Here is a 15,672-nt window from a genome sequence, read left to right as displayed (position 1 = left end):
AATAAAGCCACCCCCCCCCCCCTTTAAAATGTTATTTTAGACCAAAATTTGTAATTTTGGCAATAGGAGAAAACAGACCCCATAGTTTATGCGATTTCTTCCCAACATGGTGACATCCCATACATGTTCAAAAACCAATGTTTGAGCAGATGGCATGGCTTAGAAAGCGAACAGCGCGATTTGATTTTTGGAATGCAAATTTGGACATGTTGCATTTGCAGAGCCCCTGAGGTACCATAAATGTATAAATACTCACATGTGACCCCATTTGGCAAACTAAACCCTATAATGAATTAATCTATTGGTGTGGGTTAAAAATACCACAAATTACACAGAATCTTATTAGATTTGGCAGTGAAAACTAAAAATGTATGGTTTTTCGGCAAAATTTTACATTAGCCTCAAAATTTTAGTAGAAAAGGGTAACATGAGAAAATGGACAGGACAATTTATGCAATTTTTACTGAACATTGCCATACCCCACATGTGTTTGTGTATTTGAGTACATGGCAGGGATCAGAGGGGAAGGAGCGCAACTTGCTATTTAGAATGCAGATTCGGTTTGCATAGATTGTGGCCTCTTATTAGCCGAGCCCCTGAGGTGGCAGATCAGCAGAAGTCCCATAAGTGACCCCACATTGGAAACCTCACTGCATAAGGAATTCATCTAGGGGTGCAGTGAGTATTTTGAACCCACAGGTGCCTCATTAGAATTTTATAGCATTGGGATGTGGAAATATAACATTTTAGTGGCAAACATTTGTCTCTCACACGAGAGTTAAAAGGTGAAACTGGACCCTACAATTTATTGCCCAATTTCTCCCAAAAGTAGTGATGCTTTATATGTCATCTCAAACCAGCGTTCGGCCTCCCGGCAGGGTTGAGCTGGAAGGAGCACTATTTGGCTTTTAGAGCACAGAATTTGCTAGAATGGTTTGCAGTCCACAGTTGCAGATCCCCTAAGGTGCCAGAACAGCAGAGATCCTCCAAAGTGATCCTGTTTTACAAATTGCACCTCTAAAATAAATTATTTATGGCTGCAGTGACTATTTTGTAGTCTCCACGCCATGCTCTTTCTGGAGAATTACAAATATGCCAGTTTAGTGCCCATGCATCGTGTCCCCCCCCCTCCTTTCCTTATGATAAGCCACTCACTGGCTATAGATATTGTATATAGAAAGCCTGGTGTAGGTGGGAGAGCTATCGCAGCTCTGCTGCATGGCTAAATCTAAAAACTCATAACTGCAGCACACAGTAAACTAAGTGATACATCGTTGGAATCATAGCCTCTTTTCCAACATTCTACTGCTCTCAGATGAGGTAGCAAAAACCTAGTAACAGATGCCCTTTAATATCCCTGTGGGCTAGTCTCTTGTCCTGAGGCTTGCCTTCAAGTGTAAACAAGATTCTGATCACCATGAGGTAAAATGATTTTTTCTGCAGCGCAAAAAAATAGTTCTTAGCAGTGCATTTTCCTCTGTAAGGAGCACACGCACTGCTAAGAACAATGGCAGTCTATGCGCACTGAACGGTCTATTACAGAACGCTCAATAGGGATCATTTGTCTTGGTTCACCTGTTTAAACAGGCAGCCGTTACAGGAGGTCTGTCAGTCTGTGTAAACAGACCCAAAGTCTCGCCCTTTGTTTGTAGATTCTTCCAGGAAAGATGAGCAATTTACTATTCAAAATGTGATTTGTTCAATGTATGGTAAAATTATCTGGCAGTTCAGTGTTATACCAAAATGAATATATTTTAAATATATTCTTAACTGTGTAAAGTTTAGTTTGTTGCTATTTTCTGGGATACCTCCCCCCTTCCCTGAATTTTCTGATGACCACCCAAAAAAGCAGTTCTGCTGGGTTTAATTTTTTTTCTTTTTCTTTAGCACTTGGTTAAATAAATTTTTTATATTTTAATAAATAAGATTTTTATAGAAGTGGCAAAACAAAGTAAACTTATTAGTTTGATCTTTTAGAATTTTTTTTTCTTAATATTTTTAAATGAAGTATTTTACATTTTTCTTTTAGTTCCCTTAGTGGACTTGATCCTGAAATAGTTTTGTTGTTTAGACAATATATAGCAATGCTCTATCGGGACATCAAGATGGAAGCTATAGCGAGCGGCCTATGGGCGGCACGGTGGCTCAGTGGTTAGCACTGCAGTCTTGCAGCGCTGGGGTCTTGGGTTCTAGTCCTACTAAGGACACCATCTGCAAGGAGTTTGCATGTTCTCCCCGTGTTTGCGTGGGTTTTCTCCGGGTACACCGGTTTCCTCCCACACTCCAAAAACATACTGATAGAGAACCTAGATTGTGAGCCCCAATGGGGACAGTGTTGCCAATGTATGTAAAGCGCTGTGGAATTAATAGCGCTATATAAATGAATAAAATTATTATTATTAATTAGTGAAGGTTACCCATCAACATCCACATTTGCAATGGGTGTATGAGATATCCCACCTCAAAAATGGACATCAAAGTGGTTAATGATTGGAGCTAGCTGTGATTGCCATTGCTAGGGGCTGTATAACAACCATTACCAGATGTGCATGGAGTGGGCTTGGCTCCCGAGATCGCTCAATGCATACAATGTACTTGAAAGACACATTGGGAAGGGATGAAAATAATTTTCTTGGGTTGTGGGGTAGAGGAGGTGTTAAAGGGTTTGTCTAATTTATATCCTCAAAACAGAATGATATCCCTTGTTCTGATGTATGCCTGACCGGTGTTGGAGAAGTAACTATCCCATTTACTGCTATGGAAGTTTTGCATACAGCTATGCTCACTGCCAGTTGCAGGCTTGTGTAGTTTAACCAAAATAATGTTTTGACACAATGCAACCAAGCCCTATAGTGGTGGGGGGAAATGGGGTTTTGGTACCTGCAGGGAGCACTGCACTTACCAACGGTGGGGAGAATAGGCTTTCTGTACTTGTGGCGTGCACTTACAGAAGTGCTGGATAATCCGTCACACCTACAGCGTTCATTACTATTATGCTGCTATACATACAGTGTGGGTGACACATTATAAATGCACACAAAGCTTGTACTTCCCCATCAATGATAAGTGTGGAAGTGGTTTATCATTATTATTTTGTGTCTACCTCCATCTTCTTCCATTGTAGTTGGTCTGTATACTGCAGTGACGCGGTGTTTTAACCTTGTACTGGTCTTTTTTTCCCCCCAGTGTTGCACACTTTTGGTCAAGTGCATTGCAGCTAGCATCGGTTCATTTACTAACCATCATCAGAATCCTATACATTTCCTGAAAATAGTTTATCATGACAAACTTTTATAATTTTGATAGCATGAATTTCCTTGTCAAATCCCATCCAGCTATCTCCCCCCACACAAGCAAAAGAGGCAGATATTATAAATTACTTTTTATTACGTAACGTTCCAGTAATGCATAATTGCCCAATAAAAGATTCTAAACAAATAGTCTCCTATGGATATACTCATGTCCGGTGTTCACTGGGCTATTACCAAGGCATAGTTCATCCACCACTTCCATATGTTACAATCTTGGAGTCTTGAGACAGCAGTCATGATCCTTAAAGTGCATTGTTGATTTCTGACACATGGGGTCTTAGATATAAACATTAGTGCGGGGAAAAGAAAATGATTTGGGCAGTTGACCATTGTGAAAAGGCTGAAAATTTTCATTTTGTCAGCACTAGTTTATACATGTAGCCCATCATGACTGAGGATAGGCAGTTACTGCATTATCTTACTGTAATAAAGAGATGCAGTAAATTACAATAAGGAAAGGAAACATTGATATCATTTCATTCAAATACCTTGAATTGACAACTTAAGTAAAAGACATTCGGTTCTGAAGTGGTGTTTTAAGTGCAACTCCATACACTCACCATGTCTGACCATGACACATAACAGTTTACATTGGCATGTTTGACCAGCATAGAAAAAGAAGCAGTCTTCATAAAAAGTCGGATTGTATACAGTGTCTAAAGGAATGATTAGAAAGAGATCCATTGAGTTTACCCTGTATACGGGCATTCAAAGTTCATTGAAAATGGTTTCCATTTTGGAAAGTTCTGCTGCCGCGTACGTCACTTTCTCAAAGTCTAGTGGGTCAGTCGACTGGTAAATTGTCAATTACTTTATTTTCAAAAAAAAAGTTGAAAAACGAAAACATTATAAAGAAATCTGTCAATTTTGCACCATTTTAGACTTCAAATCGATTTCCATGTTGGATTTTGAGTTCAGGACTTTCTTCTAGAAGTTCTTCTCAGTTCCATTCAAAGGCGATCATTTCTTTAGCTCTTGGTAGCATTGAAAAAGGACAAATGATGTTGGCTCATGCAAGGGGCAGATGTCCACTGTACATGAAAGAGCTGATAAGTGGAGCATTTGCGGAGGTTGTACAGAAGTAAATGTGTTACGTACAGAAAAAAAAAAAAAGAGTAGAGAAACCATTTTTCATACCGGAAAGAGTAAACAAATGTCAACTTGTACACATCAACGGAAACCAATATTGTAGTGATGAGGGAGAGGTCATCATTCAGAATAACGCATGTTGCTGTAATGTACACAGGCACTAAATGGATTGCAGATACTACAAGCCCTGAACATTCTGGTCCCATGGAAATATATCACTTTTCCCACTGAACGCTAGGGCCTGTTTTGGCCAAAGGGGTTATTGGCCACATGATGATTGCTTAAGGAAAAACAAATCCTACAGCACATTACACACAGCAGACTCCCAGTGCAAGGCTGAACTTGCAGATGTGTCCATCCTCTGCAGGGTAGGCCAGAATTAAGGTAGATCAGAAGTTGGAGTTTCTTGGCCAATGAAATCAAGGACATTTCTCTGTAAGCCCTTTACAATGCTACATGGCCTGTGATATGCATTTAACATTTCTGGCTGGACTTGATGGTACTTGTAAAGAATAAGCAGGTAAACAGCGCCTACAGAAACTAGAACAAAACATCTTATCTAAAATTAAAAAAAAAAAATACACAAAAACATAGTGCAAAAATCTCACACATAATATCTATATAAAAAGTTCAGTTGGCACCAAAGGTGATAGTCTGTTTTGTGAGAGGGTACAATGCAATGTCCGCTGTATACTGCTAACACTTCTGAACAAAGTTCTTTGGAAATATCCCAGTTCTCCCGCACAGCTCACCACTCATCCATTCATTATCCACCGATTCCAGTGCAGAGATTACATCACCAGCCTGTAAAGAAGAATAAACGCAACAAATCAGTCTAAAATTGTGTGGTGCAATGCAATACGGATCTAGTTAAAGCACTGGAAATAAACAGGAATATAAAGGAGTGTCATCCAACAATAAATGAAGCCTAAACAGGTAATGGTGCAGATAAATAACTCACATGGCGGGGAGAGGCAGATTGCCCCCAACCCCTGTGTCCTGGTAAAATGGATCCCCATTAAGGTGGTGTCACACACAGCGACAACGACGTCGCTGCTACGTCACCATTTTCTGTGACGTTGCAGCGACGTCCCGTCGCTGTCGCTGTGTGTGACATCCAGCAACAAGCTGGCCCCTGCTGTGAGGTCGCCGCTCGTTGCTGAATGTCCAGCTTCATTTTTTTGTCGTCGCTCTCCTGCTGTGACGCACAGATCACTGTGTGTGACAGCGAGAGAGCGACGAAATGAAGCGAGCAGGGAGCAGGAGCTGGCATCTGGCAGCTGCGGTAAGCTGTAACCAAGGTAAACATCGGGTAACCAAGGTGGTTACCCGATATTTACCTTCGTTACCAGCCTCCGCCGCTCTCACGGTGCCAGTGCCGGCTCCTGCTCTCTGCACATGTAGCTGCAGTACACATCGTGTAATTAACCCGATGTGTACTGTAGCTAGGAGAGTAGGGAGCCAGCGCTAAGCAGTGTGCGCGGCTCCCTGCTCTCTGCACATGTAGCTGCAGGACACATCGCGTAAGTAACCCGATCTGTACTGTAGCTATGAGAGCAGGGGAGCCAGCGCTCAGTGTGCGCGGCTCCCTGCGCTCTGCACATGTTGCAGCACTGTCGTTATGATCGCTGCTTCGGCTGCTGTTTGACAGCTAAGCAGCGATCATAACAGCGACTTACAAGGTCGCTGCTACGTCACAGAAAATGGTGACGTAACAGCGACGTCGTTGTCGCTGTCGTTTAGTGTGACCCCAGCTTTAGTCGTGCTTCCCAGAAGTTCGCACCTTTCAATTGCAATTCAAATGCTGGCTGTGATAATGGATAGGGTAGCTCCCAAGGATGACACAGCGGGTAAGTTGGAAAATGTTTATTACAGCAAGGATACAACAAATTAGCATTGATTGTCTCATCATTGCTTTAACTAAAATTTCCAACATACGAGCTGTGTCATGCCTGGGAGGTGTGCATCCACACAGCAATTTTGTTTATTGACTTGCCGAAGCGTGTGTGGAGCCGAGGGTGTCATATCAAATCCAGCAGGGTGGCTGCATAACGTTGTGAGCACCGCTAACATCTATGTGAGAACTCCTGGGAGACATAACTGATGATGATCCATTTCTTGGGGACACTGGTTGGGGGCGATCTGCCACCTCACTACAATGTGAGTTTTTATCTGCAATATTACCAGTTTAGGCTTCAAGAATTGTCGGCTGGTGCTCCCCTTTTTTCCTGTTTATTTCCTATGCTTTTTCTGCCAGGTGGATGTTTGGGTGGAAGCAGTAGGCTGACCATTCAAGGCTTGATTGTGTGTGAGTGGTTTTATAGCCACTCAGAGTGGAAGTCCACAGTTTTTCTTTTAGTCTATATCTACCTCCTACATATACTCATACAAAAGCACTGTGGTCAAGATCTTTTTTATTTTTTTATATTTTTTTGTAATATTTAGTTAAAGTGAATATCTCTTCTTCTTAGGCCCGTTTCACACGTCAGTGAAAAACACAGACGTTCTTCACTGACGTGTAAAACACGCACATGTCCCTCCGTGTTCCATGATTCACGGCACACGTGGGTTGGCCATGTGCAATCAGTGATCCATGATTGCATATGGACATTACTCACCTGCCTTCACTGATGCTGTCCATGGTGCTGATCTCCTCGGGTCTCCAGTGTCCGCCCACCGCTCTCAGCACCTACTTCCTGGTCGGGTTTTCCTGCTCTCATGAATATTCATGAGCCAGGCAGAAACTGCCGAGAGCAGAGGCTCCAGAGCGAATCGCAGGCAAGGTAAGTTGAAAAAAATTTAATACGTCCGTGATTTTCTGGTACGTGTTTCACTGATCACACACGGATCACACCATAGTGTGGTCCGTGGGTCATCAGTGATGCCAGAAAAAAACTGACTTGTCTCCGTGCAGAATCACGGCCACGCGTGCACGCTGCATGGAGACACGTTCAGTGAAAAATCACTGATGTGTGAGCAGACTTATTGATTATAATGGGTCTGCGTATGTCAGTGATTCTGGTACGTTTTAAAAAAAGCACAAACGTACCAGAATTACTGACGTGTGAAAGGGGCCTTAAATGGATACAATTACAAAGTGTTAGTATAAACAAGCAACTTTGCAATCTAGCTCTTAAAAATCCCCCCCAAATTTTTTCGTGAGACTGAAAATGATTTATTTTTATTGTGCACTGCTTATTGCCATGGCCAACAGTCACTTCTGCCATTTATCAGAATGGCCAGTTATATAGGCAAGGAGCACACGTGTGCTCCACAGATAATCCGATCACTAGTATCGGCAGGATCACCATAGAGGAGAGCGAGACTGATCTGACCATGTGCGCTCAGACACCCCATCATCACTGAAAGGCAGCTCCAGCTCATCTGTGACGTACTGTTCTGATGTAGGCAATAGAATTGGATAAAATGAGAAGTGACAGAAAGCAGCACATACTGTCTGAAATAATAATTAATGAAACTACTGAAAGACTATCCATCATTAGTCTCAGTGGCAAAAGTGAATAGTACAAGATTTCAGAGGGTTTTTTTTAAGTTTAGATATTGACAAGTATAAGTCACCATCCCAAGAAACTGTGGTGTTATAAGGGCACCGGCCGGAGCGCCCACTTCCACAGTAGAGCCCATCTGCTCAGATATGAAGGCAGCATAACCAGACAATAGATCTCAGTGACAACATATTAAAAGGGACTCTGTCAGCCAGTATGACTGCTGAAAGTACAGGCACATGGTGGCGCCAAATATTTAGAGGCACCTTCCCCCACCTGCTTGTTTTCAATCCATCTCCACCCTTCTGAAAGAAGTGAAAACTGTCAAAGTAGAGGGGCCAAGGAAGATAGAGGGAAAACAAGCAAGTGGGAAGGTGCACTTAAATATTTGGCCCCGCCATCATCCACTGAGTGCCTGTACTTAGTTTGAACTGTCATTCTATGCTGGCATAGTCCCTTTAAGCCTCGTTTGAGGCTCAGCGTACATAGTAATAAGGGTGGGAAATAATTTATTAAGGAATCTGAAAAACAGTCATTTTTTTTTTTAATACCTTGAATGAAAGTTCATCCTCATTCTCCCCACAGAAGTCATAAAGTGCCCGAGCCTTTCCAGGTTTCCCTCCCTGAGTTTGCCCCGCTGTTGGTCCTACAAGAAACACATGAAAATCAGTTTGTACAATATGGACAACCATGCTTTTATCAGGCCACAATGGTTTCTGCATTCTAAAACAGTTATTTAAAGTGGATCTGTCACCTAAATATGGTAACCTTTGTTGGAAGGGCTGAATTACAGTATTATTTGTCCAGAGGACCCAAAAATATTGCATTGTCTAGCTAATACAGCAAGGAATAAAGAGGACTCAAAGTTATTGGTCCGCTGTATTAATAAGAATGCTATTCAGATGTATATAAGCAAATAAACGTAGCTATCAGTCACTGGTTAGAGGGGTAGGAGAATACGAGTGCCGTGTAGAAGTAGGGGAACGCTCTTCATGAAAATAACATACTAGTAACTACCAATCTGCTAGATTATTTTCAAGCTAATGGCACATTATTCTCTTGGACTGTTAGACCAGAGTCGCACTTGCAAGTGCCTCGTGTGTAACTCACGCGAGTCTCTCATTGACTCACCCGGCATGGACTCACACTCTCCGGACAGGAGCGTCTCAGCTGCATAGACATATATGGAACCGACCTGCTCCTGTTAGGAGAGTGCAAGTCCGTGCCGGGTGATTCAATGAGAAATTCACGCAAGATACACGCGAGGCACTCGCAAGTGTGACTCTGGCCTTAGAATTATCCGGTCCCTGTTATTTGTTGTCCTTACATAGGGCAGCAAACTCATTCAATAAAACCACTTTAAAGGATGATCTTCACATTTAATAGATAAAAGAAATCTCTATCAAATCTGATATTTGGATAAACTAAGGGGCACTTTGCACACTACGACATCGCAGGTGCGATGTCGGTGGGGTCAAATTGAAAGTGACACACATCCGGCGTCGCAGGCGATATCGTAGTGTGTAAAGCCTTTTTGATACGATTAACGAGCGGAAAACCGTTGTAATCGTATCATCGGTGCAGCGTCGGTCATTTCCATAATTTGGAAATGACCGATGTTACGATGTTGTTCCTCGTTCCAGCGGCATCACACATCGCTGTGTGTGAAGCCGCAGGAGCGAGGAACATCTCCTACCTGCGTCCTGCGGCTCACGCCAGCTATGCGGAAGGACGGAGGTGGGCGGGATGTTTACGTCCCGCTCATCTCCGCCCCTCCGCTTCTATTGGCCGCCTGCAGTGTGACGTCGCTATGACGCCGCACGTCCCGCCCCCTTAATAAGGAGGCGGGTCGCCGGCCAGAGTAACGTCGCAGGGCAGGTGAGTGCATGTGAAGCTGGCGTAGCGATAATGTTCGCTACGCGAGCTATCACCATATCATCGCAGCTGCGACGGGGGCGGGGACTATCGCGCTCGGCATCGCAAGCATCGGCTTGCGAGGTCGTAGTGTGCAAAGTGCTCCTAAGACTAAAGGGCACTTTAGACACTGCGATCTCGCTAGCGAGCGTACCCGTCCCCGTTGGTTGTGTGTCACGGGCAAATCGCTGCCCGTGGCACACAACATCTTTCGGACCCGTCACACTACTTACCTGCCTAGCGACGTAGCTGTGACCGGCGAACCGCCTCCTTTCTAAGGGGGCGGTTCGTTCGGCGTCACAGCAACGTCACTAAGCGGCCGCCCAATAGAAGCGGAGGGGGCGGAGATGAGCGGAACGAACATGCCGCCTACCTCCTTCCTTCCTTATTGCCGGCGGCCACAGGTAAGAAGATGTTCCTCATTCCTGCGGTGTCACACATAGCGATGTGTGCTGCCACAGGAACGACAAACAACCTGCGTCCTGCAACAGCAACGATATTTGGGAAATGGACAGCGTGCCAACGATCAACAATATGGTGAGTATTTTTGATCGTTTTTGATCGTCACGCGCAACGACGGCGCTAACAAGAACGGATGTGCGTCACGAATTCCGTGACCTTAGCGACATCTCTTTAGCGATTTTGTTGCGTGTAAAGCGGCCTTTAGACTATCTGTCTAGAAAAAAAGAAAAAGTCTGTGGGTAAAGCAAAAATAAATAAAAATAAAAAATAATAGAGGTTTCATCATAGCTCATAGTTAAAGGGGTTGGCCAGTTTAGATTTATATACCCTGGAGCCCTACCCTCATGACAACCCCTCCCTCATAAAAAGTAGCACTGAATAAAAGACCTGGATCTCCTGTGTTTTTAAAACGACCATATGGTTCCAAAAAACATTCTCAGGAGTGCAGCGAGAATAAAATGAGAGCAAAAACTCTGTCCACTTCTGATCTGGAGACAGGTCCTCTTTAAGTCAAAAACAGGGTCACTTGAAGGTACATGCACCTTGTTCATCAGCTGAGACAATTTCAACACATAAGACACAGCAGGTTTTGTTTAACACAGCTATATGACACACGTATGAATGCGTTAGCATGGATCTTACAAAGGTGGAGTATGTGTGTGACATATCACATATCAGTCCTATCGCAGAATCTGTATCTCATTTGTATCCCAATCTACCAAGATTACTCAAATACACTTTCCCCATTTCCAGCTGTTGCAGTGCTAACTGTCTGTAGAAGAACCAGACCTAATTTACTATACACCGCTGTTCACTGAAAGCAGAAAACATGCATAGATGCAAGATTTCATAGGACAGATGTTGATTTCTCTCTGCAGTCTCTGGCTGTCATTCATTAATACCGAGCTCTATATGCTGCACTATACAAATACAGTACATGATCGTAAACACTCAGTATGTAGTATAAAAAGTCTTCATTCAAGTATTAAAAGGGGTTGGTCTACGTAACTAAAGACGTCTGAATCTTTAAAAGTATGTGATATGCAAACTTCTGGCTACATTCAGACTAGTAGTAAAATACAAGTCAATTGAGCGAGGCAGAGCAAGTCTAGTTGGTACGTGACCTCTTGTATGCATGTCACATATTTACATCATGTGACAGCCCGTTCTCAGCAACAATACCAGAGAATCTTGACAGCATGCGGTGCATATGCTGCAAGAATTTAGAAGTCTGCCGTAACTGAGTGACAGCAGACTTTTAGCAGAAGACTGGGCAACCTCTTTAATCCAAGTATTACTGGTATAAGGATTATTATTTATTTTTTCCCGATATCTTATATTATCTAGAGAAAGTCTTCAAGTGGTACTGCTTATTATCCCAATACACTATTTACCAAAGTGTGCAGTTCTCCATAACTCTACAATCTCACTCTTTCTAAAGGCCCCATATGTTTTAGGTTATACTCAGCCCTATCCCCCCCACATTTGGCCAACTGATTTGGGCAACTCCCAACTTTCTCTTAATAGATAATGCTGAGGAGATGTGGATTGGATAAATTAAATTCAATCTTCTTCTCCTCTAGGTTGATAAGCCACTGCCAGATGACGGTCTGCCCTTCCCATGGCGAATAAGTGAACTCTTGTCCGAGCCAAATATTCATGTGTATGGGAAAGTCAAGGAAGATGGCTGTTGGCCAAAGAGCTGCCCCAGCCAGAAGCAAACTAAAAGGTGTATTGACATCTTTGTTTGTTTATACTACTCGACTATTTTTTAGGTGAAATCTGCTTATCTTGGTCAGGCAGTATAAGAGATGTAAAATTCTGTTATTAACCTTCAACCAAATGGTGATGATGAGGTGAATTTCACAGTGGAAAGACGTGTAAGATTGTTACCTGTTTAGCCACTATATGTCAGCAAGCGTAAAAACAAAAGAAAAATTAAATACAACCAAAAAGAAAAATGTTTTAAAAAATGTGATTTCAAAAACATCACCCAATGATAGAGTACCTTAAAAGGACTGTTTTAACTAAAGAGTTCTGTTAAGAATCTACTAGTAATGTCCACACAACCATTGAATAGAACTTTAAAGAACGTACAATGAGTTCTGGAAATATAATAATGTTTGTCATGTCAGATCTACAGTGGGGGAAATAAGTCTTTGATCCCTTTCTCTAGATTGTGAGCCCCAATGGGGACAGTGTTGCCAATGTATGTAAAGCGCTGTGGAATTATTAGCGCTATATAAATGAATAAAATTATTATTATTATTTCTGATTTTGTAAGTTTGCCCACTGACACAGATATGAACAGTCTATAATTTTAAGAGTAGGTTAATTTTAACAGTGAGAGATGGAATATCAAAAATAAAATCCAGAAAATCACATTGTATAAATTATAAAAATTTAAGAGAGAAATAAGTATTAAGAGTTCTGGCTCCTACAGACCAGTTAGACGCTCCTAATCAACTCGTTATCTGCAATAAAGACAGTTGTCTTAAATTGTCCCCTGTACAAAAGACTCCTGTCCACACACAGTCAGTCAGACTCTAAAGGGTGCTTTACACACTGCGACATCGCTAGCGATTGCTAGCGATGTCGCGAGCGTTAGCACCCGCCCACGTCGTTGGTGCGATATGTGGTGATCGCTGCCGTAGCGAACATTACCGCTACGGCAGCTTCACACACACATACCTGTTCTGCGACGTCGCTCTGGCCGGCGAACCGCCTCCTTTCTAAGGGGGCAGTTCGTTCGGCGTCACAGAGACGTCACACGGCAGACGTCCAATAGCAGAGGAGGGGCAGAGATGAGCGGCCGGAACATGCCGCCCACCTCCTTCCTTCCTCATTGCTGGTGGTCGCAGGTAAGGAGATGTTCATCGTTCCTGCGGTGTCACACATAGCGATGTGTGTTGCCGCAGGAACGACGAACAACATCATACCTGCAGCAACGATATTAAGGGAAGGAGCGACTTGTCAACGAGCAACGATTTTTCACTTTTTTTGTGCTCGTTGATCGTCGCTCCTTGGTGTCACACGCTGCGATGTCGGTAACTGTGCCGGATGTGCGTCACTAACGACGTGACCCCGACGATATATCGTTACCGATATCGCAGCGTGTAAAGCACTCTTAACCTTTACAACATGGGCAAGAACAAAGACTTTCTAAAGGATGTCAGGGACAAGATCATAGACCTGCACCAGGCTGGAATGGGCTACAAAACCATAAGTAAGATGCTGGGTGAGAAGGAGACAACTGTTGGTGCAATAGTAAGAAAATGGAAGAAATACAAAATGAGTGTCAATCGACATCGATCAGGGGCACCATGCAAAATCTCACCTCGTGGGGTAACCAGGATCATGAGGAAGGTGACTGATCAACTTAAAACTACATGGGCAGAGCTTGTTAATGATCTCAAAGGCAGCTGGCACCACTGTCACCAAGAAAATCATTGGTAACACATTACGCCGTAATGGCTTAAAATTCTACAGTACCCGCCAAGTCTCACTGCTCAAGAAGGCACATATGCAGGCCCGTCAGAAGTTTGCCAATGAACACCTGGATGATTGTGAAAGTGATTGGGAGAAAGTGCTGTTGTCAGATGAGACAAAAATTGAGCTCTTTGGCATTAACTCAACTTGCCGTGTTTGGAGGAAGAGAAATGCTGCCTCTGACCCAAAGAACACCGTCCCCACTGTCAAACATGGAGGTGGAAACATTATGTTTTGGAGGTGTTTCTCTGCTAAGGGCACAGGAGTACTTCACCACATCAATGGGACAATGGATGGAGCCATGTACTGTAAAATTCAGAGTGACAACCTCCTTTCCTCCTCCAGGACATTAAACATGGGTCGTGGCTGGGTCTTCCAGCACGTTAATGACGCAAAACATACAGCCAAGGCAGCAAAGGAGTGGCTCAAAAAGAAGCACGTTAAGGTCATTGAGTGGCCTAACCAGTCTCCAGACCTTAATCCCATAGAAAACCTATGGAGGGAGCTGAAGCTCCGAGTTGCCAAGCGTCCGCCTCAAAATCTTAATGATTTAGAGATGATTTGCAAGGAGGAGTGGACCAAAAATTCCTCCTGACATGTGTGCAAACCTCATCAACTACAAAGAAAAGTCTGACTGCTGTGCTTGACAAAAAGGGTTTTTCCACCAAGTATTAAGTCTTGTTTGCCAGATGGATCAAATACTTATTTCTTTTTGCAAAATGCAAATACATTTATATATTGTATACAATGTGATTTTCTGGATTTTATTTTTGATATTCTCTCACTGTTAAAATTAATCTACCCTTAAAATTATACACTGTTTAGGTCTTTGTCAGTGTGCAAGCTTACAAAATCAGCAAGGGATCAAATACTTATTTCCCCCACTGTAAACATTTTGCTAAAAGTGATTTCCAATATGTTTATTAGTAGTTCTGTAGAAAAGCGACATTAAACCAGGTGATGCCTAAAGATAAGTTCAGGGGAAATTACATATTGCACATCAGTAAGCTGTCTTGTCTGCATTATCTCAGGCTAAGGTCTCATCAACCAATAATATACTCTCTGTGCCTCCAATTTTTTATGTGGTCTGCCCCAACAAATGATAGATTACATCCACGAGCCATATATAAAATACCATACACAGACTGCGCTGGTTCTGCAATACAGAGGTGCTGTCACTCCTTGTTCTTCTGTATAGACTCCAAGTCATTGTACATAAGCCTAACATGGTTAACTCTCTCTATGAGACTAATTTTCATTTTTGCACTTTTGCATTTTTTTTTTCCTCCTTTCTTCTAAGAACCTTATTTTTTTAATTTTTTAACTGAAGATAGGCTGTATGCTTTGGCTACAGAATAAATTTGAAGCCAATAGTAATTCAGGTTTCCTGGTACAGACAGATGGGGGAGGCCTAAGTCCTATACAGACTAGGTCGGTTCTGTGTTACAGCCATCTTTTCTGCCTTTAATTGTTTTTAACTACTGTCTTCTTTTAATAATTTTCTTTTTAATTTATTTTATCCCTTTATCCTGATTTTGTACATACCTTTTCTTTTTTCCGTATAGAATGCACTTACATGGTACATTAGGGTGATCCCTCTATAATAGTGGTGCCCTCCAGTCTCTTCACGATTGCTGCCCTCACCTGACGTCTGTCTCCAGCAGACATCTTTATGTAGACCGCCCTATGACATGGGGCGACTGGGAAACTGCTGGTAGTTGACATACTTAAAAACTTCACAATGCACTAACTAAAGCCTACATTTTTACTAAATTTTTGTCTAAATAAAGGTTAGTAAAAATGGGTAATATTTAAATGGGAAGTATTTATTAATTTTATTACATTTCTCGGAAAATACCTTTAAGATAATTAAAAACCGTTTTGTGCTTCACTGTTTATTT

The 15,672-nt window shown here is 42.5% G+C and overlaps 1 protein-coding gene across 3 annotated transcripts in view; it reads right to left on the bottom strand.

Annotated features, from left to right (window-relative positions):
• Positions 1-3,369: 3,369 nt before the first annotated feature.
• Positions 3,370-15,672, bottom strand: part of SH3D19 (SH3 domain containing 19) — a 217,789-nt gene continuing 205,486 nt past the window's right edge. For all 3 annotated transcript variants that reach the window (XM_075347906.1, XM_075347891.1, XM_075347899.1), the window contains exons 20-21: positions 8,458-8,552; positions 3,370-5,204 (exon numbers count right to left, since the gene is read on the bottom strand). In XM_075347906.1, the coding sequence (XP_075204021.1) occupies positions 5,097-5,204; positions 8,458-8,552 (203 nt within the window). In that variant the 3' untranslated portion in view covers positions 3,370-5,096. The remainder of the gene's footprint in view (positions 5,205-8,457; positions 8,553-15,672) is intronic.

This window comes from Anomaloglossus baeobatrachus, chromosome 1 (assembly GCF_048569485.1).
Source record: "Anomaloglossus baeobatrachus isolate aAnoBae1 chromosome 1, aAnoBae1.hap1, whole genome shotgun sequence".
NCBI lineage: Eukaryota > Metazoa > Chordata > Amphibia > Anura > Aromobatidae > Anomaloglossus > Anomaloglossus baeobatrachus.
This window is presented reverse-complemented; position numbering and strand designations above follow the sequence as displayed.